Source organism: Lasioglossum baleicum, chromosome 8 (assembly GCF_051020765.1).
Source record: "Lasioglossum baleicum chromosome 8, iyLasBale1, whole genome shotgun sequence".
In the NCBI taxonomy this organism is placed as follows: Eukaryota; Metazoa; Arthropoda; class Insecta; order Hymenoptera; family Halictidae; genus Lasioglossum; species Lasioglossum baleicum.
This window is the reverse complement of record NC_134936.1, coordinates 17,213,313-17,235,972: the sequence shown is the minus strand read 5'-3', so window position 1 is coordinate 17,235,972 and position 22,660 is coordinate 17,213,313. Positions and strand designations below refer to the sequence as shown.

General features: G+C 46.1%; 1 protein-coding gene across 1 annotated transcript in view; it reads left to right on the top strand.

Annotated features, from left to right (window-relative positions):
- The first annotated feature begins 4,803 nt into the window (after positions 1–4,803).
- The window catches only part of LOC143211522 (BMP and activin membrane-bound inhibitor homolog), a 32,390-nt gene continuing 14,533 nt past the window's right edge, over positions 4,804–22,660 (top strand). The window contains exon 1 of the mRNA XM_076429291.1: positions 4,804–5,569. Coding sequence (XP_076285406.1) covers positions 5,437–5,569 — 133 coding nt within the window. The 5' untranslated portion in view covers positions 4,804–5,436. The remainder of the gene's footprint in view (positions 5,570–22,660) is intronic.

Here is a 22,660-nt window from a genome sequence, read left to right as displayed (position 1 = left end):
CCATAACCAGGTGCTCGCCTAAGTTCGGATCTAAACTCGAGGCCTCGGCTTGACCACCGCATTCGTTGCGTCCGGGGAGAATCAATCACTCCTCCGAACATATGGGCTCTCGATCCGGAGGTAGATAGCCGTCCCTCGATCTCGTCGGACCACCGAATATCTCAGATAGACATCTACCTTGTCTAACTGGTTCATCCACGGGCCACTAACAAGACGTTTCTCTCCTTCCACCGGTCGTACTCCTTATTTCTTTCGTTGTCGTGCTCCTGCGTGGACAAACCGGCGAGTATGTTTGCTCTTGTTTGCGGTACGCAGGAAGTGGCATCGTTTCGCGAAGTTGACTTCTTTCTTTCTGCTGGTCCCTTCCGGTGAAATCCACAAAGCAGATCGATTTTTAAACTTTTGCATTCGGAACTATTTTAACTCGAAAATTAAACATTTCTTCAGATCTAGAATACTTCCGTTCGCTATGAATTTTGAAATTTTGTGGATATGATTGGTATAATACCTCGTACAATACCTAAATTGTTTAGTAATTGATTAGTAGACTGCGGATATTTATGCATTTATAGCAAAATTGAGTATATGAAAATCTATTTCTTGCAATCGGCATAGAAAATTTTTATTTTGCACAATGATCCGCGGTTCATTGATAAGATACCAATATACGTATCTAATAATGTAAACAATATGTTTCACAATGGTACAGCAATTTTAGTGGAGCCTCAGAATCCCAATTGATTCAGATTCGGATGCAGACGACTTTTGGTTATTGAAGGATCAATATTATAAAATGAAAATTTTTGTCGAAGTAGTTGTAAATCGAATCTGAACGAAATATTCTCTAATTTCGCCTCTGTCTACGGCGTTATCTTCCGCCTGATAAGAACACGGAAATGCCTGCGGGGCGTCGTAAAATTTTCGCGTGTCGAACAGCGCCGGTCGTTCTAGAGTCGTAATATCGGTAACGCGATCCCAGCCAGAAGCATATTTCATTTGGCAAAGTGTTTGCGAACGGCGAGTGAACGTCGCGAGCGTCACACCGGATCGGATTATGGCAGTCTCGGGAGAAGGGGGCAACGATGCATTACCCCGAGTAAGAAATAAGCAAAAATAGGAGCACCGACGTGGCGCCAAGGAGTTAATAGCTAATTGGCTAATGCCCGGCTAAAAATAAGCGGCGTGCCGCCGACTTTGAAACGCTTGTATTCAAAGTTATCGGCCGGGCTCTCCTTCCTCGGCTCTGCAAAAATCGGCGGAGCTCTAAACCGTTCACTTCATCAATCGGTTCGCTTTTTTATCGGATTTTATTCTCCCATTAATTAGTTGCAACTTTTTTATGTGAGCTTGTACGCAATAAAGGAGCATTCTTCATACTTCAACGTCGAATGTGATTTCGATGAAATTTTCACAGAGCATGTAACTGACGCAGATCTACAAAACGTATTTTCAAAACTTTGAATATAGGCCCACATGAAAAAGTTGTAACTGAATATTAGAAAAGTTATCGTCCTCTTAAGAGTGTCCGAATATTAGTGACTGTATGCACAAGAACAGAGAGACGAACATAAATTAATAACACTTAGTAGGTTCCCTTATACGGGAATAATTAGCGGAGACGCGAATTTCGAAAGAATCCGCGGCCCCGCAAAAGGAGCACGGTCGAATTGAACGAGACGAAAAAAAGACAGGCCAGTAATAAAGATGATTATACATGTCGGCCGGCGAGGCACGACGGGAACCCCTTTCGCGGAATCCACTTAGAGCAACGAATTAGCCGAGCGAACTTAATACGCGTCTCCTCACCTGTTATATTCGCGTCACCGCAACCGGTCGATCCAGGTGGTGATCTCTACCTGTCGAGTGGTTGATCCGCCGTGAAAGAGGAGAGCGAGAAAGCGACGGTGAAAAGGGCCAAACGAGAGCCACGCGTATGCATAATGCGGGACGCGATGAATGGGGGAAACCGATTATCGGGACAAAGGGTGACGATTTATCTTCTCGATCTGATCTCTTAAGCCTTACACGCTTCGGATCGACGACCTGCTTCCGATTTTCCTGTTCCCTAATCCGAAATCTCCGCCGTCATAACCGGACCGCGAACGCGATGCCTAAAAACCAGAGAAACACAAAAAGCGAAAGCATTAATTACTGCTTCTTTGTCTTTAATCATTTCTCTGATGAGAATAGAAAACATCCACTTTAATGTTGAAATACTGATCGCGAAATAATTGAATTTTACTTGGTCTTAAAAGAAGATTTAGCAAATTTAAACATACAATTTTTATTTTGCATAAAGATATTCGCAGTCTACAAATTACATTTCAACTGTTCGTCACCTGACTCGTTATTACACGGCAAGGGGTTGATTAAATCAGACCGCATTTTATCGACGCAGAAGAAGCGACTTCCGCCTGAATTTCTGCAAGAGACCATCTGCAAGATGAATCTAAATTTCGAGTATTAGAATCGGTCGTCTGGCTTGTGTCACTCCGGGCTGTAGAAAGAGAGGACAGAGCTCTTGAGGGACCATCAACGAAGCCCTGTCTCGCACCGAGAGTTCAAGGGCGAAGGCTCTATGCGACCGTAGCCGATTTTTTAGCATTCCCTGTGCAGTGGTCATCTCGGCCGTCTTCTCCCTTCAAATGACCCCTCGAAAGTTGCTTCACGATTTTTTTAATTCGCTACTGTCGTCCATAATTTACCGGACAGTCAGTAAATTAATAAATGACGCAATATACGAAGCGAACATTTATCAATCTCGATACAGAACACGCTACACACGATATTTTCGGTTTCTCGCTCCATATAAAGGTGTTCCAGTGAACAGGCGGCTATAGAATACGCGCGTTCAACGACTGTCGTTAATCTACGATCTAGTCTCCGCTAGTTTGTAGCGGAACTGCTCGTTACACGACCGATATCGGACAGCAATTTTTATCGAGTGTAATCGAGCCGGATAATCGTTGTTTATATCTGATCGAGGTGTTCCGGCCTGTTGCGAAAACGCAGCAGGGGTGTGAGCGCGAATAAAATAAATACTCCAGTGATTAGATAAGAATACAGAATTTTTGGGAACTACCACAGCGATTGGAATCCGTCAGACATTAAAACAAATTGATACACGATCAATATCTTGAGTTTCGAGTAATGTATACTTAGGGGTAATCTACAAGGTGCGAAGATTGGTGGATGATTGCCAGGTGCAACGACGTCCTCGTTGAAAAATGAGTTTTAGAACATCCAAATAAAATGGAGAGCGAAGAAACGCTTGCTACAGAGCCATGTTCCCCGTTTCTGGAGCACATTTGGTAGCCATACGCGTCGTTTTCGAATCGGTGAACGTTCGATAGTGATTGAAAAATGAGTTACAACATCCAAATAAAATGGAGAGCAAAGAAAATGCTCGCTACAGAGCCGTAGTCATCATCTCCCAACCACGTTCCCCGTTTCTGGAGCACATTTGGTACCCATAAGCGTCGTTTTCGAATGGGATGATCCCGCGAGGGTGCTGTGTCTCGTGATCCTAGCGGCGTGCGACGCATCATCGATCTTCGTAGGATCGTCATCGAGCGGATTCGATCGGTTAGGAGAGGATCAAGAGCACACATGGCCTGTGTGCCACTTACGTTAATGGCAGCCACTGTAGCAGAACGTAGTGTATGCGGGCAGTAGTAGTATGATAGTGTACCGGGTGTGCGTGCGTGTTGGTCGTGTGTTGGTAAAAGGTTGAGTGGCGCGGATCGACGCCGGGAAATGGGCGGTCGGCAAGGGAAACGAGGGACAGAGAGAAGGTAGACAGTGGCGCCTGAGCCCCGAGGCGGAGACGCCACGAATACATCTGTGTGAGTGAATGTCTGTGTCGAAGCATGCTGCACGAACACGTATCCACTACCGAGCCTCCTGTCGTCTACACACACCGTTCGAACTTTCTGTGTTTGACTTGGCAACGTGTGCGCGAGCGCGCGCTTCGTCGAGCACGCTTCGTGAACGGAAGAAGAGGGACGACGATGTAAAGAGGCGGCAGCTTGCTTCCAACGTAGATCGTCAGCCCTTCTCCTGCCTAGTCGCCGGTCTCCTTTTTAGCTTTGTCGTGCGCTATGTCGTCCCGCAGCCACTTCTTACCCTTCCTCGATCGAGAAAGCACCCGCGAGTCATGCTCGTGCCAGCTTTTAACCGTTCGACTGCCACCGCCGGAATAAAGCTAGCGGAATCACTTGAACCGTCGCACGACCGCTATTTTATTTATACCCCGATAGAGAAATGTCCAAACCGGCGCCCGAGCTGACCACCGCTCGCTCCTCGCTGTTCGACTACCGCTGGGGAAAGAATCGAGCAAGCAGAGTTCAGGGAGTAGACTCGTTTCCAGGATTTCAAGCTAGAAAGAATCGTGGAGCAACTTTTGAGGGGTCATTTTTAGGGAGAAGCTTCGGTCTTAAAATCTATGGAGGAGTCAGCTAAGATAAAATTTTTCCCATCCTGCTAGAGAGATTGAATTTGCAAAATGGTCGGGGGTTCGCGTGGAGGTTTGAATAAAATTTGCAGAATATTCGACAAGCCGGAGGCGAAACTCGTTCAAAAACTGTTATACACGTTTCAAAATTTAATAGAACGGCTACGAAAAATCGTGAAGCAATTTTTGAGGGGTCATTTTAAGGGAGAAAATTTAGTCTTGAAATCTATGGAGGAGTCAGCTACGAAAAAATTATTCCCATCCTGCTAGAGAGGTTTGAATTTGCAAAATGGTCGGGGGGTGCGCGTGGAGGGTTGAATGAAATGTGCAGAAAATTTTATTGCAATTTGGCGGGACTCGTTTAATATTATACATCGGCTAGATTCATTTAAGGGAGAAGATAGAAAGGTTTGAATTTGAAAATCGGGGTTGCGCGAGGAGGGTTGAATAAAATGTACAGAATATTCTATGGCAATTTGACGAACAGGGGGTTGGCTACGGGTTCCAGAAATCGCTTGTAACCGGCGGACTATCGCAGCCGGAGGCGGGACTCGTTTAAAAACTATCTGGCGAGTGTTGTTCGTCGGGTGCCCCTGGTGCGCGCCAGCCGCGTTGGAGTCGCCGGCTGCAGGCTGGCGTTTGCTTTTCGAGGCGGCCGGCCCGAAGTGAGTCAGTCAGTCAAGCGTCGACCATCGAAGGGATCGGTCGCTCGTTCCCTCTCTCCGAGTTGAACGTTGCTTTTCTCTGTAACGCTTCGTTGTTCGACAACCGGTGGACGATTCGTTATGAATCTAATCACAAAAAGGACTCGCATCTCGTGACGATTCGCAGTTTCGTGGACGTGTTCGATGGGGTTTGATCGCGACATCCATTGATCAGGACGATCTCGCGTGTAACAGAGTTCCATCGACAATACAGTTCCCATCGGAAGGATCCGGGTTTTACAACTATAAAAGTGCGTGACGTTTAAACAAGAAGGAAAAATGCTGTCTCGAGATTTGTTGACTTTCGCGACGATGGTGTCCGGCCTGTCTATGGCTATCGGTGCTTCCGTGGATCTCGATTCAGGGGACTACGAGGTGTTCGCAGACAACGATGGAAAACCCGATGACAATGGTAACGTTTTCAGACCGTGATTTCATGGGAAACTCTCGGGGGGAGAGTGCAACGTCTTATGTACTCGCGAATAGAGCGCGTGAACCAGGCCACGTGGGTGGTGTTCGCGTGCGAACACGTTCCCTCGATCGCTCTGGATCCGAACTCCGGAAATACTGAATAGATCGTTGCTCTTTTTTTTCGCGTGCATCGAACGACTGTCGCGTTCCTGCATGCCTCGTTGTCTCTCGTCGAACGTTTACTGTTACACGTGGCCTCTGCGCTGCATGGCAACGTTCTATTCGATGGATCATCCTATTCTCTATGCTGCACTTTCGTTCGTCAAGCGTGTCGCATACCTCGCCCGCAATTAATCCGAGGTATTCGGAGTAATTACGCCGAGAGCGCACGAACGCTGTTTTCAAAGATCGCGGGTGGTTTCCAGTCGAGCTTCCCGCGGACTCCGGAAGTCTTTTCTCTTCGAAGAATTTATTGGAATTTCTTATTACTCAATTTATCCAAAGCATAAATTCACTGAGAGATGACATAACGTTCTAGAATGAAACGGGAAATGCACATGTTACGTTAATCTTGATTCGACGAAGTGAAAGGCGCCTTTTAACATTAATCTCTGATTATTCGACGAGGGAACGACGCTTCGATCAATCGTCTCAATCGATTCGCAAAAGCGTCGCTAAAACCGTTTTTCTTATAACAAGTTTAAGACTGTAGAATATATTTCCACCAAGAGAAGGTGGCGTTATCATTCTCATTTCTCGATAGTATTGGGTTGGCAAATAAGTTCGTTCGGTTTTCGCGATTTATTCCACTCTGAAAAACCGAACGAACTTATTTGCCAACCCAATACAAACACAGGGCTTTTCAGTAGTCAAAAATGCTAGATAAAAGATCGATCTGGGACGCTATCTCCCTCGAAAGTTCTTTTTTTCGTTTACGAGGCGCAATTTGCATTATTCGGAAGCATAGAACTCCGTACGTATCTATTTTCATAGCAACATACTGCCGTGTTTGTATTATCGAGAAATGAGAAGGCGAATCCCGCACCCCTGCAATCCTGGAAAAGGGAGTCTCCCCTTAATCGTCGAGCAAAAACGAACGTGTTAATTAATACAAATCTACGAAACGTGTTTTCTAAATTCTCCATATGAGCCCACACGAAAAACTTGCAGAACAACATTTACCATTTTCTCTGCAACTCCGACAACCTGCAAATGTCTTTCCATCGAATTTCGTCGAATATTCAAAAAGTTGTCGTCGTTTTAAGAGTGTCCGGATTAGTGTCGCTCACCGTAGGTACGAGGCAAAATTCGACTTCACCTGAAAACGGGAGGGACTTGTTCGCAGAGGTCGTGTCCAGCAAGTTTGAAAAAAGTTGCGCTGGTCAGTGTCTCAGCGGGTTAATTGACTCGTTTCGAGGCTGGGGAGACGGTCCCATGGGTTAGTCTGTCGGCGATCGCGATCTGGTATCGTTCCGAGAGGGAATCTAGATCGATCCGCGGATTAACGAGAGGCGTCCAATTGGCTGGCCAGTTTATCGGTTTTCTCGGAGAGCGGCTCGGTTAACGAGGGGAATAGCAGAAACGAGAAAAGTCCCGTGGATCGTCGCGAGAGCGCGTCCGTGGCCGATGAAAAATAAAGAATGCCAGATAAGAGAGCCGAGAAGCAGATGCAGACGTGCCCGGCCGCTACGTCACACGGCGCGCAGCCACGGTAATTGCAAAATTGTACGTTCTCCGGAACGACGGGAAGAGGAGGATGGAGAGGAGGAGGAGAAGGAGAGGGAGGAGTTGGTGGATAACTGTGTGTGTAACAGAGAAAGAAAGAGAGAGAGAGAGAAGGGAGAAAAAAGACAACAACGACGTGTTTAAACTCGTCTGCCGGTTTTTGCTGGCGGCCGGTCAGCGCGCGGCGCAATTAAGGACGCGTGCAATTTAAACGTTTTATCGATGCACGTGAGTATTCGTCGATCGAGGAAAAAACGACGAGGCGAAGATGGATGGGGTTTCTTCTTCGGCTTCGGTCTCGTTTTCATGAAAACTGTCGCGGAGACAAGGGGACGGAAGTGGAGGTCCCTGTCTCGCACGAGTTCCGCCAGGATTCGTTCGAGGATCTTATTTAGATCAGCGTCTTCGAATTCGTTAAATCGCGAACCACCGCCGGCCAAATGACCGGCTCCAGATTTTTCATTTCACAATTATCGAAATTATAAATACATTTACCAGCGCAGAGATTATAATATGAACCGCGCAAACTTCAAATAAATTAAGACCCCGTTCAGACACGGCGGAATCCGCGCGTTTTCAATTCGCGGTCAAACAATCAAAGACAGAAATCGCGCGGTCAAAAACGCGCGGTTTCCGCCGTATCTGAACGGGGTCTTAATCTCGTCATTTTTACAAGGCAACACGTACCGGCTACTTTCAAAGCTCGGTAGGATTAGTGTTAATGTTGTACCGAACGCAACGTACTCCCGTTCCGCAACCCTAGTAAATTGTAAATAATACATCCAGGTTGTCGGACCGTTCTCGCTACAAGCGCGTAAAATCCGCGGTCTGATAATCACACGTGCACATCAAGCGCGCGGATACTTAATTCGCGAATACACGGTCCACAGAATCCGTTGCACACGTGTCGTTCCGCTGCCAAAAATCGTGGACGCTGAGACGAAGGGGCCCCGGGGTGGAATCGAGGAAGTCTCGACCTCGTGGCAACGATAAAATCGTCCGCGAACCGTCTCGCCGTTACGATGGTCGTCGGAATGATTCACGGATCGATCGATAGATTTACAGGCGCAAGTCTGGCGCCACCTGGGATCCTACGGGTTCGGGCATCCTCTTCTTCGGCGAGGGACACGAGGGCTGCGGAAAACCAGCGACTCGGATTCCGGCGAAACGCCGCCGCCGCCGCCGCGCTTGCGAAATAATAAATATTTAAATTTTGCCGTTCGCACGATACCGAGTTTAGAAAGACGATAAAGTATGCGTCGGGCGCCAGCTAGGCGCGCGGATACCGGAGTACATAATATAGTGCCTATGTGCACGATAGGTATACCTTCCGACACGCTTGTCTGTCTGTGTGGTCCTCGTTTGCAAGTATGCCGCGGCTCTTCGTGCGTCGAACCTTGCACCGGCCACGAGTATTGCTCACGGAGACGATCTTTGCCCCCTGGAGGACGAATTAACTCGTCCACGTTCGGCCTCTGGTCGATCCGTCTATTCTACTGCCATTTTTCTCGCCGAATTTACTAGTAATTCGTCCTCGTTGTTCCTCGCGAAATCCTGATTAATTATTTCACGTGGTCAGGTCAACATTAACCCTCGTGTAGCCAACCAAATTGTATAGATTGTTCAAAACCTTTTGTATTTAACATATTCGTAGAAATTCTCATTTTAAGACTATATTCAGAGAAACTTTTTAGAGGAACATTCGCAATCGACTTTAATAGAGGTGAAGTCATTGACATCTTCAATTTTTAAAATTTCTCAACGATTTTGAGCTTCATCTTCTCAATTTTGCCAGAACCGCATAAAGCTCAGCGGTCCAATGATCGAGTAACGATTTTCGTTGGACACCGTAGCCGAAACGAAGACGAGAATTCACGGAACCATTTCGCCGCGATGATAGTTTCTCGGACGCGTTCAGCGCATCGCGTTCTTCCCGCCGAGAAAAAATGTCTTCCCCTCCCAGCTCGTCTCTCTTCTTCTTCTCCATGCAGGCTCGATGGCGGACGATCGTGGAGAAGCCGTTAATCTGACGCATCCGACGAATCCGGCCGTTTATCTGCGAGCACGTCAATCCTCCCGTCTTCGAGGAAGAGCGGTCGCGGCAGAGTTTCATGTGTATCATGGTCCGCGGCGTAGCAGCAGATTAGAAAGTTTCTCCCTCGCGATTACCCGGAATCCGACAAGTTCCTCGATCCGTACGACGAATCGCTTCGGAAAATGATTGTCGTGCAAGGGAAGAATAACAAGTAATTTTTCCTTGTTGTATAAAACGATCCGCGGTAGAACGGTTTGTTTTCCTAGAGTCTAGCCACCCTATTTGCGTCCCGATCGAATAGATCCGGCGCGGCGTCGCGGCGGAGTAATCGCGGCACGGTTTTGCGCAACCCGTCGCATTGTGTTTTCAAAAAGGTTCATTAAAAATTACGTAACGAATCGCGCACGCGTTCGCCGAGGCTCCAGACTCTTATCTGACTCCGATACAAACAAGTTACGGAATGGTGATACTTCTCGATCGGTTCGCGCTGTGCCGGCTGCATATTTATAGAGCGGCGAGGTCGATTTTACCGATATGACTCATTCGGTTCGGATCCCGGGCTTTACGGATTGTCAGTTTCGCGAAAGCTCTCTGCGACCAATCGCCGATCGAAAGCTCTCGCCGTCCACGCCGTTCTATCCCTCAACCAGAGTTGGGCAAATATTTAATCAACGATTCACAGCTAAATTTCTACTTCAATCGTTAGTCGCAATTAACAATTAATCTTCTAGTTTAGTCGTTGATTGCGGTTGACGATTAAATTTCTACTTTAGTCATCAATTGCGATTGATTAATGATTAACTGCTGAAATTTGTATGAATACTGACAAAAATGTAAACTGAATTTAGGTGTATTGTCATTTGGTCTACAGTAGTGGAGAAAAGTTTAAGGACGCTCTAAAAAAGACGATAACTATTTTAATATTGTACTATATTATTAGTACTACTGTTTATATTATTAGCACTACCGTTTCAATCACTTAGTAAGTCTAGCAATTTTGCAATAAACTTTTCTTTAAGTTCTTTACGTTAGGAAAGAAGAAAAGTTTATTGCAAAATTGCTAGATTTACTAGGTGATCGAAACGGTAGCGCCGAAAGCATCATTAAATTAAATCATGTGTGATTAAAATTTTAATTATAAAATTATTACAGAAACGAATGAATTCCACCGCTGTACCTTTGCAATTAAGTTGCACAATCTACCGATTAGCAGACAGGGGATCTTTAATACAGAATAAAAATGTTTTACTAGAATTCCAACAAACTCGAATGAATTAAACATTCATTTCCCGTCTGAACATGCTCACTAGGTTGGAAATAATATAGCATTCTTAACACTAAACCTACCGAGCCTTAAAGGTAACTGGTACATGTTCCCTTTATAAAAATGACAAGATCCTATTTTAATACGTGCTCTACTAAAGATATTTATACAATCAATCCTTATGAAATCATTTTTATTATTTCAATAAAATAAGGTTCAGTGTTAAATTCTTCTAACGTTCTTATTGCTTTTAATTACGCCCACTCATTTCCGTCACAAACGCATTCTGTCTACTTATTGCTAGACAATACGCAGAATAAAAAATTGCAGCAAACTGGAACGAAGTAGAAATTCATTTTCTGCGATAAATGCGTAAAATTTCGTTGTGGGAAAAGTGCCATCGGATTCGGCGCCGGTGTTTGCCGTCTCTGCTCTATTTCCCAGCGATAACCGCGCGGTTCCGATAAGCAGTACATTTAGAACAGGAATAATGGACGCCGACTGGGGGATGAAACCGTGTGTAGTCTTGTCTCTGGTGTGGAAAAAAAATGGGTCGTCGTAAACGTTCCGGAGCAGCGTTCCCAACGTAAAATCGAAGAAACGTCGGCGCGCACAGGCTTCACAGGCTCGAAAAATGCGAGCTCATCCAACAAGAGAGAGAAAGAGAGCGAGAGAGAGAGAGAGAGCAAGAGAGAGAGGCTTCCCGACAAACGTAACGCATGCACGCACACGTCCGCGTAAACCGTGTGTTTCACGTGTTCACACTCGGCCGGGTTGCAGCTGGTGTTACGTTTGTACGCGGTTGCACGAATACACACACGTGTACAGACACAGATAGAGGAACCGACACGGTGGCGCCTGTCGGCCACACGAATGTGCATGCGTGCGTGACGAGTTTATGCCTCTTTGTCTTGCGCTTGTATACGGCCGCGTAAATACACCGCGTGTGTCCCTACTCGTGGCCGTTTGCTGGCTCTCTACGTGTGGGTGATCTCGTTTCGATTCGAGGTAAAGGGCAGCCACGATGGGAATCCTCGCCTTTCGTCAAATGTCATCCGCACTGGCGCCCGGACGTCGATCTTCCGAAAATTATCCGTGCTTTTAAAAGGCTCCCTGGTCATTTTTGGAGGTATCTGACCCTACAACAAAATTCAGAAGCTTGTAAAATTGTGAAATTTTAGGCGCCAATAAAAATTGAAGGCCTGCAGTCCACTTGAATATGAATTATAATTAGACTGCGGATCTTTGTGCAAAATAAAAATGTTCTGCAGTGATTGTGGGCAGCAGGAGTGAGATCAAAATTGATTTCATCCCTTAATTTCTTTTTGCTTCATTAAAAACAACATTACAACGTTCTTCAATTTTTCTAATCTGTTATTGTTTTATATTTCACCCAACCAATTACTTCAAAGATGCGCAGTCTAATTATAATCATTAGACTGCACAGACATTAATTTTAATGAAACGCAGTTTTTTAAATGGTCCAAATATCTTCTTGATCTATTTTGAGCACGAATGCATCAAGTCCGCAGTCTAGTTGTTACCTCACAGTATCGCCGCAAGATTCACCGCTTATCTTGTGCTCCGTATCATCGGAAAAATAGCGGATTACTCGCTGATAGACCTAACAGCATGATCACAGTGTTTCCGACAGAGTCGGCAAAGGTTTCGCGGGTATCTCGCGTGTCGTATCCGGTATACGGAAGTAACGGTGGCCGGTCATCGGATATTGTTACGTGCATCGTGTTGCAGTGCGCACGCGGTGCACGGCGCTGCATCTAGAAGAAGTTAAGACATTTTTCTTGGCGCCCTCGCGCTCCATACATACCACCCACGCGTCTCCGCTATCTGCACCCGAATCGGGGCCCGACGTGTTATTTACGGCCGCTTCAACGTGCGCCTATCCGATACTTGAATTAATCAGCTATTCCAGTATTTCGTTTCGATAGAAATCGGTCGCTTTGCATTTTCTTCGAGGCAGGACTGGAATCGTGGCAACACGAAAGAATATACAACTCGCGCAATTTTGATTATTTTTACATGAAAAAAATCACACACGTACTTGAAATGCTCAGGAATACGTGTGCAAAATCCCGGTACAAAAAGTTTAATGGTGCCGCGAGAAGAAATTTGAAAAAATCGAGCCACCCGTGGCGCGCGAAACGAGCGGGCAAAAGAGAGCAGATGGAGAAGACTCGTACACGAGCTCGCTCGCAATTAACGTCGATTCGCTTTAAAAATAACGATCGATTAATTGGGAGCGGCGCGCTTGCGTTCGGCGGCCATAAATCCAGTGAACGTCAACGGGAAGGAGAAAGTTTTATTCGCGGTAGGTTTATTTACGGGCGGACGATAACTCATGCACTTGCGTTGCTCGCGAGAAGCCGCGAGCTCTTTTTCCCCTGCGGTCAGCCGCCGCTCCTCCATTATTAATTAAGTATGGAGGAGCATTAATCAAAGCGGCCGCCATCGCGAGATCCGAAATCGCGAAGGACAACGTTCGCGAAGAGATACTTTCGCCAGATTGTCGGTCGTTCCAGAATCGCCACGGGGCGTTCACTTTTCCAGTATCTCGATGAAATCCGTGGGCCGAGAAACTCCGGTCGGTCGTTCTCGATACGCAGGCTCTCTCAAATCTCCTTTATCCTGGATCACGATCCAATTGCCGCGAGCGCAAAACCGATCCTGCTCGAAGAGACGATAATATTTAGTCGGACGAGATATGATTCCTCAGTCACGGCGCGTCCAGCTCGTCGAAAAAATAGGAACTCCACGGACAAATATAACTCGTCTGCTTGGAAACCTGGTCCCGTACAATCGAACTTGTGATTCAACAATGGTCGGTGCAGGCGAGCGCACCGACTACGCAGTCCGCGCACGGAAACGTGCGACAACAACACGATTTTCGGGAATTTCCCTCGGGCAAGGGTCTCGGGAATCTTCCCGAAACTTTCTGCACGTGTTTGTAAAGTTCTTCAAGACTCTTCAACGTTCTTCCAGAATTTTTCCTCGCACAACTCTGTGATTGTAAGGAAAAACGCCGCGAGTCAGTTTCAAAAAATTCGAGTTTACGACTTAATTGATGTTAAATTAGGTACTTAGAATTTATCTGTCTCCTACCCTTCGAGCATCGATAAAGACGGCCTTGCCGAAGACAGACTTTGAACCCCTTTTTTAGTTCTTCTGTAAACTTCTTCTGTATTATCACTGGACTGCGGAGATCTTTATGCAAAATAATATTTTCTTACCTGAATTGCAACAAACTGGAGTGAAATAGAAATTTACTATCTTCCCTACCATGTTTAATAGGTTAAAAATAATATAATAGCATGTTTAAATTTTTTACTAATGTTTTTGCTATTTTGAAATTACACCTCCTCATTTTTGTCATAAATGCATAAAATCCGCAGTCTAATAATCACCTACTGAATAAACTCGATATATCCTGTTTTTATATTCCTGGTATTATTTTCCTGGTATTACTTTATTTCATAACCTCATGGAAAATGAACAATTGAGAAAACAAATTCGAAAGGCTTAGAAAACAATGTGATTTAACCGATGTCCTATACGTTAAAGAATTAGTACATAATCAGAACTTTAAAAACGGCAATAGTCTAAAAAGTGAAAATATGCGATATGCGACGTTCTTCCTTGAAACCACAGAATTATCTAAGCCAGTCCCACACAATCACGATGAGTTTACCCAATGTACGAGGATGTATGCAGGAAAACCTTGTGTCCCAGGCGTGGCCGAAGTTTGCGCGAGTTGCTAGACGGTCACGTAACCGGCGTGGCACCTATCTCTCCTTTATTTCTGTATTTTTTTTTGTGTCATCGATGGCGCCAAACGGCCATAATTCCTCATCATAAATGCAACGCGTATCGTGACGCGAGTCGCGGTCTACGTACATATCGATAAGCGCCGCGCTCGAGTACTTGCGCAGCCTTAGGCGACGCACACTCCAGTCTCTCCAATTGATCCTTCCTGTTTTCGTAGCATAATGCCGGAGCGGAATGCGCTCTGATGCAAGTCCGGTTCGATTATGCTATCCTGGAGAACCGCTCCCGGAAGCTGTACGTCTTTCACCGACACTTTTCCTTTCTCCGTTTTTACGGGGCACTTGGCTGTCCCCGGTCCAGTTACGTTCCTGAATAAGCTCCTCAAGTTTGATCGCTTGATGCTCCATATTGACTTTCCGCCATTGTGTGTAGGGACTGATCTGTACAGGTGTTTGTTGCAAAGATGTACATCGAATACTTGTTTGAATATTTGTTCATCTTACAATTATTGAAATTACGAAGTTGCTTACAAGGAAATTAATTTGATAAACTTCTTTCTCCAAGCACACATTGTAATAAGAATTGCACGGAATCTAAATAAATAGAGCCTTGTCATTTTTGTATGCTAAAACATTTTATTCGCTTTTAGTTCTCGGTAGATTTAGTGTTAATGGGTGAAATTGATTTGCAAGAGGATGAAATTGATTTGCAAAAGGTTGAATTTGATTTGCACAAGGGTGGAACTGATTTTTAAGGGTGGAATTGATTTTGAAGGTTGAATTTGGGTTGATAGACAGACAAGAATGTTGTCCAGTGTTCCTGACCCAGTCTGCGGGTCGATCGGACGCGACAGAATTCGTCGGGCCGTCAAAAGGACGCCGGCCGGCGGACGCCGAGACGGTGGCGCCTAAGAAGTCATAATCTCGAAATCGTGCGATCGAAAATGCATGGCGACGCTCGTGGACGGATAATGTCCGCGAGCCGCATATAACCGTCGTCTTCTTACTCGTCTCACTCGTACCATCGTTTCGCCATTGCTATTTACTATCGACTATCAATCAGTGGTCAAGCTATATTCGTAGCATTCGAATAGGCGGGTGTCGCGAGTGTCAGTAGCTCTTACACTCGCTCGCGCGCGCGCGCGTTATGTTAATTCGGTGCTTCGTATGCGCCATGATGCGGCGTGCAGGCACGCATGCATGCGGCATGCATGCGTCCAGTGCAACCGGAGATGCGTCGAATTCAAATGAACGAGTCGCTTCTGCGGGGACTTCGTTCGTTGGCTTTTCTGCTCACTTTTCGCCTATCCCGGCGAACAAGTTCTCCGACGGTGGTTACCGGCGATGTTCGGCTTTCCAATGATCCAAAGATCAACTTTATTTCATTCTCCTTAAGTGTAAGTGTTAATTCCTTAAGTCTCACTGTTTGCCTTTGGCTGTTGGCCTTGAAAATTGAATTCAGAAATGTTCTACCTTATTGCCAAGCCTAGATTCTAAGTTATTCTTATAATGTTAGTATGCACAGCCATGTGCATGATGCTAATCATCTCATATGTCCTCAATGAGGAGCAAAATGGAGCCTGTGAAATTGCCCCCTTAAGAGTACCCTCAAAGATAGGCTCTTTCAGTAGTGAAAGCGCTAGATAAAAAATCAATCTCGACCGCGATCGCTCTCCAAAGTCCTATTTTTACGTTTTCATGGCGTGATTTGCATTATTCGGAAGCATGAAGCTGCGCATTTAGCTTCCTTCATAAAGATGCGACGTCTACATCTGCCGAATAATGCAAATTACTCCTCGTAAACGTAAAAATAGGACTCTTGAGGGCGATCGCGGCCTAGATTGATCTTTCATCTAGCGCTTTTGACTACTGAAAACCCTCCATCTTTCCATTATCGGGAAATGAGAAGGAGAAACGAGGATATTTATTTTGCGATCGATATTTCAGCGTTATACAGTAGATACATGGAAATTTTCTTTTCCCATCGGTGAAACGATTAGAGACAAAGAAGTTGTACGGCAAGGGGTTAAACCGCAGAGCTTTCGGTGCATAACGCAACGACAATTAATGCGTTCGCATTATCGTGGAAACGAGTGTACCCCCTTAATTGTAAACCATCACCGTGTATTAACGACTAATCGCGAGATAATTGGATGGTTCCGTTCGTTGGTCGTTTCGCGAAACGACAACGCGTCAACGTGTTGTTTCCTGCGGACAGCCGCCGCGTATCGTTTCGTCGAGATAACGCGAGTTATTCAAACGACTGACTCACGGTAAACAGCGATAGCCGCGCGCGTGCGTTTCGCTTTAAAGTTAGCAATGAATAGAACCCGCAGACCGATCGGTTTCTCTTCGACTTCTTCGTCTTCGAAATCGATCTGTACACGAAATAAAAACTTGTATAAATTGCAGTCCGTTTTTGTCAGAAATTCACTTGTAACTCAACGATCTCCATCGACGGATAATACCCACGTGTTAGAAGTGGAATCGAAATCTGCTCGCGCTCGGCTTCCAGCATCGAAATCACGTGCTTCCGACACTCCAGATGATCGCCATTAACGGCACGCTCATTCCCGATCAATTAGCCACGCTTCAAGCTTCCTCCTTCGGTATGAAGCAGTTTTTGCCGGCATCGGACGCGCGTGATTGCTCGCCCGGCGAACTATAGTTCGCTCGCGGAATTGCGATCCTGGTCCCTCGAGGCTGATCGCTCGTTTCGTGCTGATTAGCGGAGCGAGGCATTTCCGATCGTTCAGAGCCAATATTGACTATCGATAATACTTCCTCGGTATCGGATTGATCCGGTGTAAAAGCACGGGGATGGGCGGAATTAGGCGAAAAAACGAGGAACAGGTTGTCGCTGCACTTGAAACACCTTTTACGCGTTTATCTGTGATACATTTTGTACTAGAAACCCAGAGTACGGTAACTTCTCGACTTACGCGGACTCATAGATACGCAGATGCGTAGAAGCGAGTCAGAAAAACCAATTAATAACTTTTCGGAAGTAGCGCTCGCTATTCGACTGGATATAGACGAAGCTGAGGAAAGAAAGGGAAGTTCGAGAAAAAGAAAAATTGTAGGAAAATATTAGACAGTCTAGAAAACATTAACAGACGACGGAGAAGAATGTTTTCAATAGTTTAGTTAAAATAGTTTAACGAACAAGAGCATCGCTCGCAATTGCGTATCAGATCCAGCAAATACTGACCTGGGTGTTCTAAGAAAACTATTTCATTTCTTTCCTATGAAGTATCCCGCAACTTCAGCTGTATCGATTCTTCGTATAACATCGCAGACGGCTCTTCATATTTCCGCTTGACTTCTTCCCTGGTCTTCTTCTTGCGGACGCGTCTCCTCGCGGATATTCATGAGCGTTGCGATCGAAGTATAATGCAACGGTGCCTCTCGAATCGCAGGCTACCGTTGCACCAGGTTCTTTTTTTTGTCGCAGGACAAAACGCGTCCCCGGGCTTCTTTTTATCAGGCACGCGTGATCGGTGTTTCCTTCGAACGAGCGATTTGCTGCCAAATTATGACTGGTGGTACATATAGCTCGTGGCTACAATCTCCTCGGCGGTTTTGATCGTCTCCTAACGTCTTTGCCGGATCGTTAGTCTCTCGTTGGTCCTTATTTATCGTTCCGAGTATCGAGGTCGATTCTCAATGCGATCGATCGATCTCCAATTACGTATTCCGGGGCAGCGCGTCGCGGCTCGTTTTTTGCCGAACAACGACGATAATAATCTGCGGGCCCACTCCGGTAATTATATCACTTGGCCGGAGGCATCGCGCGCAGAAATCGCTAATGAAAAATTTATGGTAGCGAACGAGAGGCAGAGGGAGACAGCCATAGTTTCGTGAGGCGGCATCGTCGCGCATCGGTCCAATTAACTCCGTCCCATCGGAAGAGTATTATTATTTAAGGGCTCTGCTTTATTTCTTAATTAACGCGTTTGCTCGCGGACCGGTCGATAACGATCGACGGGATAACCCGCAGAAAAAAATACCTCGACGAAACCTGTACGCGTTCAGGACCTGTCCGAGATACGATCGGAACACGTACGATCCGCTTCGCGCCGGCAATTATTCAAATTAACCACTTTTGTAATCGCAGAAATTACGATTATTTTATTATTAATTTCAATTAAACCGACCACGATCTTCGGCAGAGGATTAGCGAGGCTTGAGGTGCGTTCTAATGCGACGGGGGAATCGCTGGTTACGTAATCGAGATTATAATACGATCGAGATTGAGCAATTATCACCGTGCGCGACCGTTCAGCTTCGCCGCCGATCGTTCTTTTCCTTGGAACGAACACCGAGCATTAGCTATGCTTAATAGTACATTCCTACCCCGCCGGTAATTACAATGAGACGCTATATATAGACGACGCCGTGACAGATTTCCGGAATCAATGTCAACGATTCCAAGGAGACGCCTCTATAAATACACGCCTCCTCGAACTCAGGTGCTCGTTGCCCCTGCGAAACGATCCTTCTTCGTGGCGCGCTACGCGTTCGCTAGGATACGTGTTCCATATGGCGGTGACAACAAGATGCATTCAACAGCAGACATTGGTACGACTACCGCGAAGACACTGTTAAGATCTTCATGAAGGAAAATTGATGATTGCTACGATCGATTGAAAACATATTTCCAGCCAGTTCTTAATTGCGGCTTTCGCTTTCGCGCAGGTGTCGATAATCCGGAGTCTTCGCTCGGAACGGAATTAATTAAACGGTGCGTTAACGAGCCAGTAGAATAGCGGCGCATTACCTAGCCGAACAAATTATTTCGCGGCTTCTAAGATCGTTTCGTTGCGAGTGTGTACCGAGAGCGAGATCTCCTGGTTCGCGATTATCCAAGATTCCAGGCGTTTCGCGGAAACCACGGCTCGTCGTGTATTCACCTGGCCGAGGCGAGAGAGAGAAAAAGGAAACGACTTGGAAAAATCTCTCTTTCCCTTTCTCTCTCAACGATGCCGCGCACACGCACGTGAACTGCCTGAACATACGTGCCGCGCGAAACAAATTGCCATGGGGGACGGGTGTGCACGCAAGGGAACGCGAAATTATGACGATAGCTGAACCGTGGTCGCTTTCTTTTTTTGCTCGTGACGGTGATTAACCTGGTTCGCTGCTCCTTCGACTGTCTTTGAAGAAACACCGTGGTCTAATCAGAAATTACTGGGCCGTACAATCACATTTGCATCCTTCGCTTTTCTCGATCAGTCTTTATCCGTTTATCTCAATTATGTTTGCCCCTGGCGAATTGCTACTGCTCGCCGCCTCCTTGCGTCATGCTCCCTGACCTTTGTTCGTGAACAATATGTTGTTCGAGTTTATGCAACTCACTTATTTCTTGGGCTGTACATTCGGGATTAGCATGGATTTTCAAAGTTGGAAAACCTTCCTACTGCAATGTTGCAGCTTGTAACGTTAGGCTTGCGGTGGTAGATTTGGAATGACAGGAATATCTGGGAAACACATTAACGATCGTTAATAAACTGCGGATCTTTATGCAAAATAAAAATATTCTGCATTGATTGCGGGAAGCAGGAATAAAACACAAATGCCTTCATCCCTTAATGACTTTGTCACGTGCACGAATTTTTCTAATCTATTACTTTTTTATATCAGGCTGTCCCGAAAGTTGGTTTTCGATTCATGCACATAATGCAAATTCGTGTTAGGAAGTACTGAAACATTAACATAAAGATTATCGCATTGTTTGTATTTATTCAGCAACATTAAAGGAACACATTCCGAAATAAACTTTTGCCAATTTATTCATAAATGCATAAAGATCTACTCATTGAACAAGCAACTACTTACTAAAATAGCTCTAAATACTGCAAGCTTTAATTTTTAAGAAATCGTCGCTCTGCCTTAATTATTTCTATCGAAAGTTCTTCGACTCTGACACAAAATCTGTCGTTTAAATCACATGTTTACCGGCTACCGGGACAATTAGACAGACGCGTAACCGGCAATTTGCCTGGGTTCTTGCAACAACGTTTTCCGATTGTTCCAATTGATTGCCGAGCCTGTCGAGGTCTCGGCGATACGGTCCCCTGAACACACGCTCGCGATTCCAAAGGAAACACATACACGTAGGTCTACGCTGATTACAACGTAAACACCGAGAGAGAGAGATCTGCGCTAGACGTCCCGATACGCCTGTGTAATTAGCTTTGAGCGACAAATACGGAGAGTCGCGTGCAAACACGCGTCGATCTCCCGCTCGTAACAAATTACGAGAGAGCAACATTTTCCACGGGGCTGGCTAATTGACTCCAGTTCACCTGCGGATCATGTTAGCGTAACCGTAGATGCCTGAACCGGGATCGGGCCCCTGGTAGGAAGCCTGAAACTTGAGAGAGGAAGGTTTCGCTTCCTCCCAAAGCACAAAGGACGAGGACCTGTTCCGAACGATTGAGCTGCACTTCCTTCGGGGTGGGCTCTCTCTCCCTTTTGTTGGACGTCAGTAAATCATCGGCCGCTTCCACGTCCGAGATTTTAGTCAGTGCTCTTACTGATCGCCGAGATACCTGCCGGACCGACTGCTAAGTGATCGTTCTACCGTTGTTGGTAGGAAAACCCAGCGGCATTTACCTGTTTTTATTTTTGTCCGTACAATCTCGAGCGGTATCAGACCTTCCCTAGTCGATGCAGCAAGCTTCGAGGATCGTAAAACAATTTTTTCAACAATTTTTATATGGCTGCTGTAGACTGCGGATTTTATGCATTTATATATATTAACCCTTTGCACTCGAATGGCGAGTCTTAGGCGCCACTAAAAATTGCCATTTCATTACTCAAAACAGTTTTAACATTATTAAGTTTTAACATTATTAGATATAAACATAATCTTGTTAAAATCATGACCAGAACGCACTGCAACTAACCTTCCTCTTTAGAATGAGCCCTCACCCAGCCCAAAATCTGCTCAAATGAGGTCAAACAACCAAAGCGCGCAAACCCATATTTCGACCCATTTTTCTAGTAAGATTCTAGTCCCTTTCAAGTTACAATCCAAGGCTATTTAATCGTCGCAGGCCCGTTTGTGGAAGCGATCCGTGCCAGTGTTTGCACATGCGAGTCTTGCAGCGCCTCTTTGTCGTCGCGGTCGTTCAATTGTGCTTTGGCTGTGGCGCTGAAGAACAAAGACTCGCGAGGACTCGTTATTCCGCGGCGCGTGACAAGCTCTCGACAGCGTTTACTTTAGCCTGCTTTAGCCGGGTGCCGGCGTCGCACGGTGAGATTCCAGCTATCGGTATTCGGTTGATAACAGCGCAGTGTCCTCTCCAAGGTACGAGCCAAGAAATCCTGGTTCTCGGGTTCTCCTCCATCCACGTTTCTTCCGGAACGTTGTCCACGGAGTCTTGATCATGCTCGCGTCTCTTCGATCGAGTCCGACGCGATTCATTTCGGCCAATTACTCGAGAAAATCGGGCGCGCAACGATCATCAAAGGTGGTCCTTACGCGCACCGCGCCGGGGCGAAACGAGGCCGAACATTATCATAAAAGGTCCGCGGTCCACGCATGTAATTTGGAGCAATTTGGCAATTGCATATAATTGGTGAGGATGCCTTTTACTCGGGGTTACCCGCGCCGCTCTCCACGCAGCCGAGTTAAGTAGGGCTAATCACTGGTTCTGCTCTCTCGAAAACATGAGGAACCTGCCTTCTAGCGCCGAAATGCCAAGGCCCCGCCGTACACCAATACGCGCGAGAGCACACGGATAGAATGAAGGGCACGGGACACAGTCGGACCCGAAGTCTAAAACACATATACCTGGGGCCTCTGTGGAATGGCAGGACCCAGGACCCACCTACTTCCCAGAAATAAGGGCCTCCGAGCCCCTATTGTTCTTGCTAATTGCCACCCCGCGCAACCACCCGTCCTCCGGCCTCTGCGTTGTCTGGTCCAGGCCCTAGCCCCCTTCTTTAATGGCCAGGTACTCGGGGATGATAGTTACAGGTCCCAACGCAAATACCGGGCTTGCTACGTACCCTTTGTGGAGACCAGATTAGCCGAAACCCCGGATACCCTTGAAAAAGGACAATTTCTTAGAGCATCCGCCTTTGGCTACGGCCCACGATGCTGCCATTTCGCCAGAAAGCGGAAAAACATCCGCAAGAACCAAACTATTCAACAAATCCGTCTAAAAATGTAACGCTGATTTGGCGGAAAATGTTTCCAAAAAGTTGTCGAACGTTAACGAAAATGGGGTTACTTGGAAACCTCTGCATTGCGCTCAGTATTTATTTTCTGGAAGC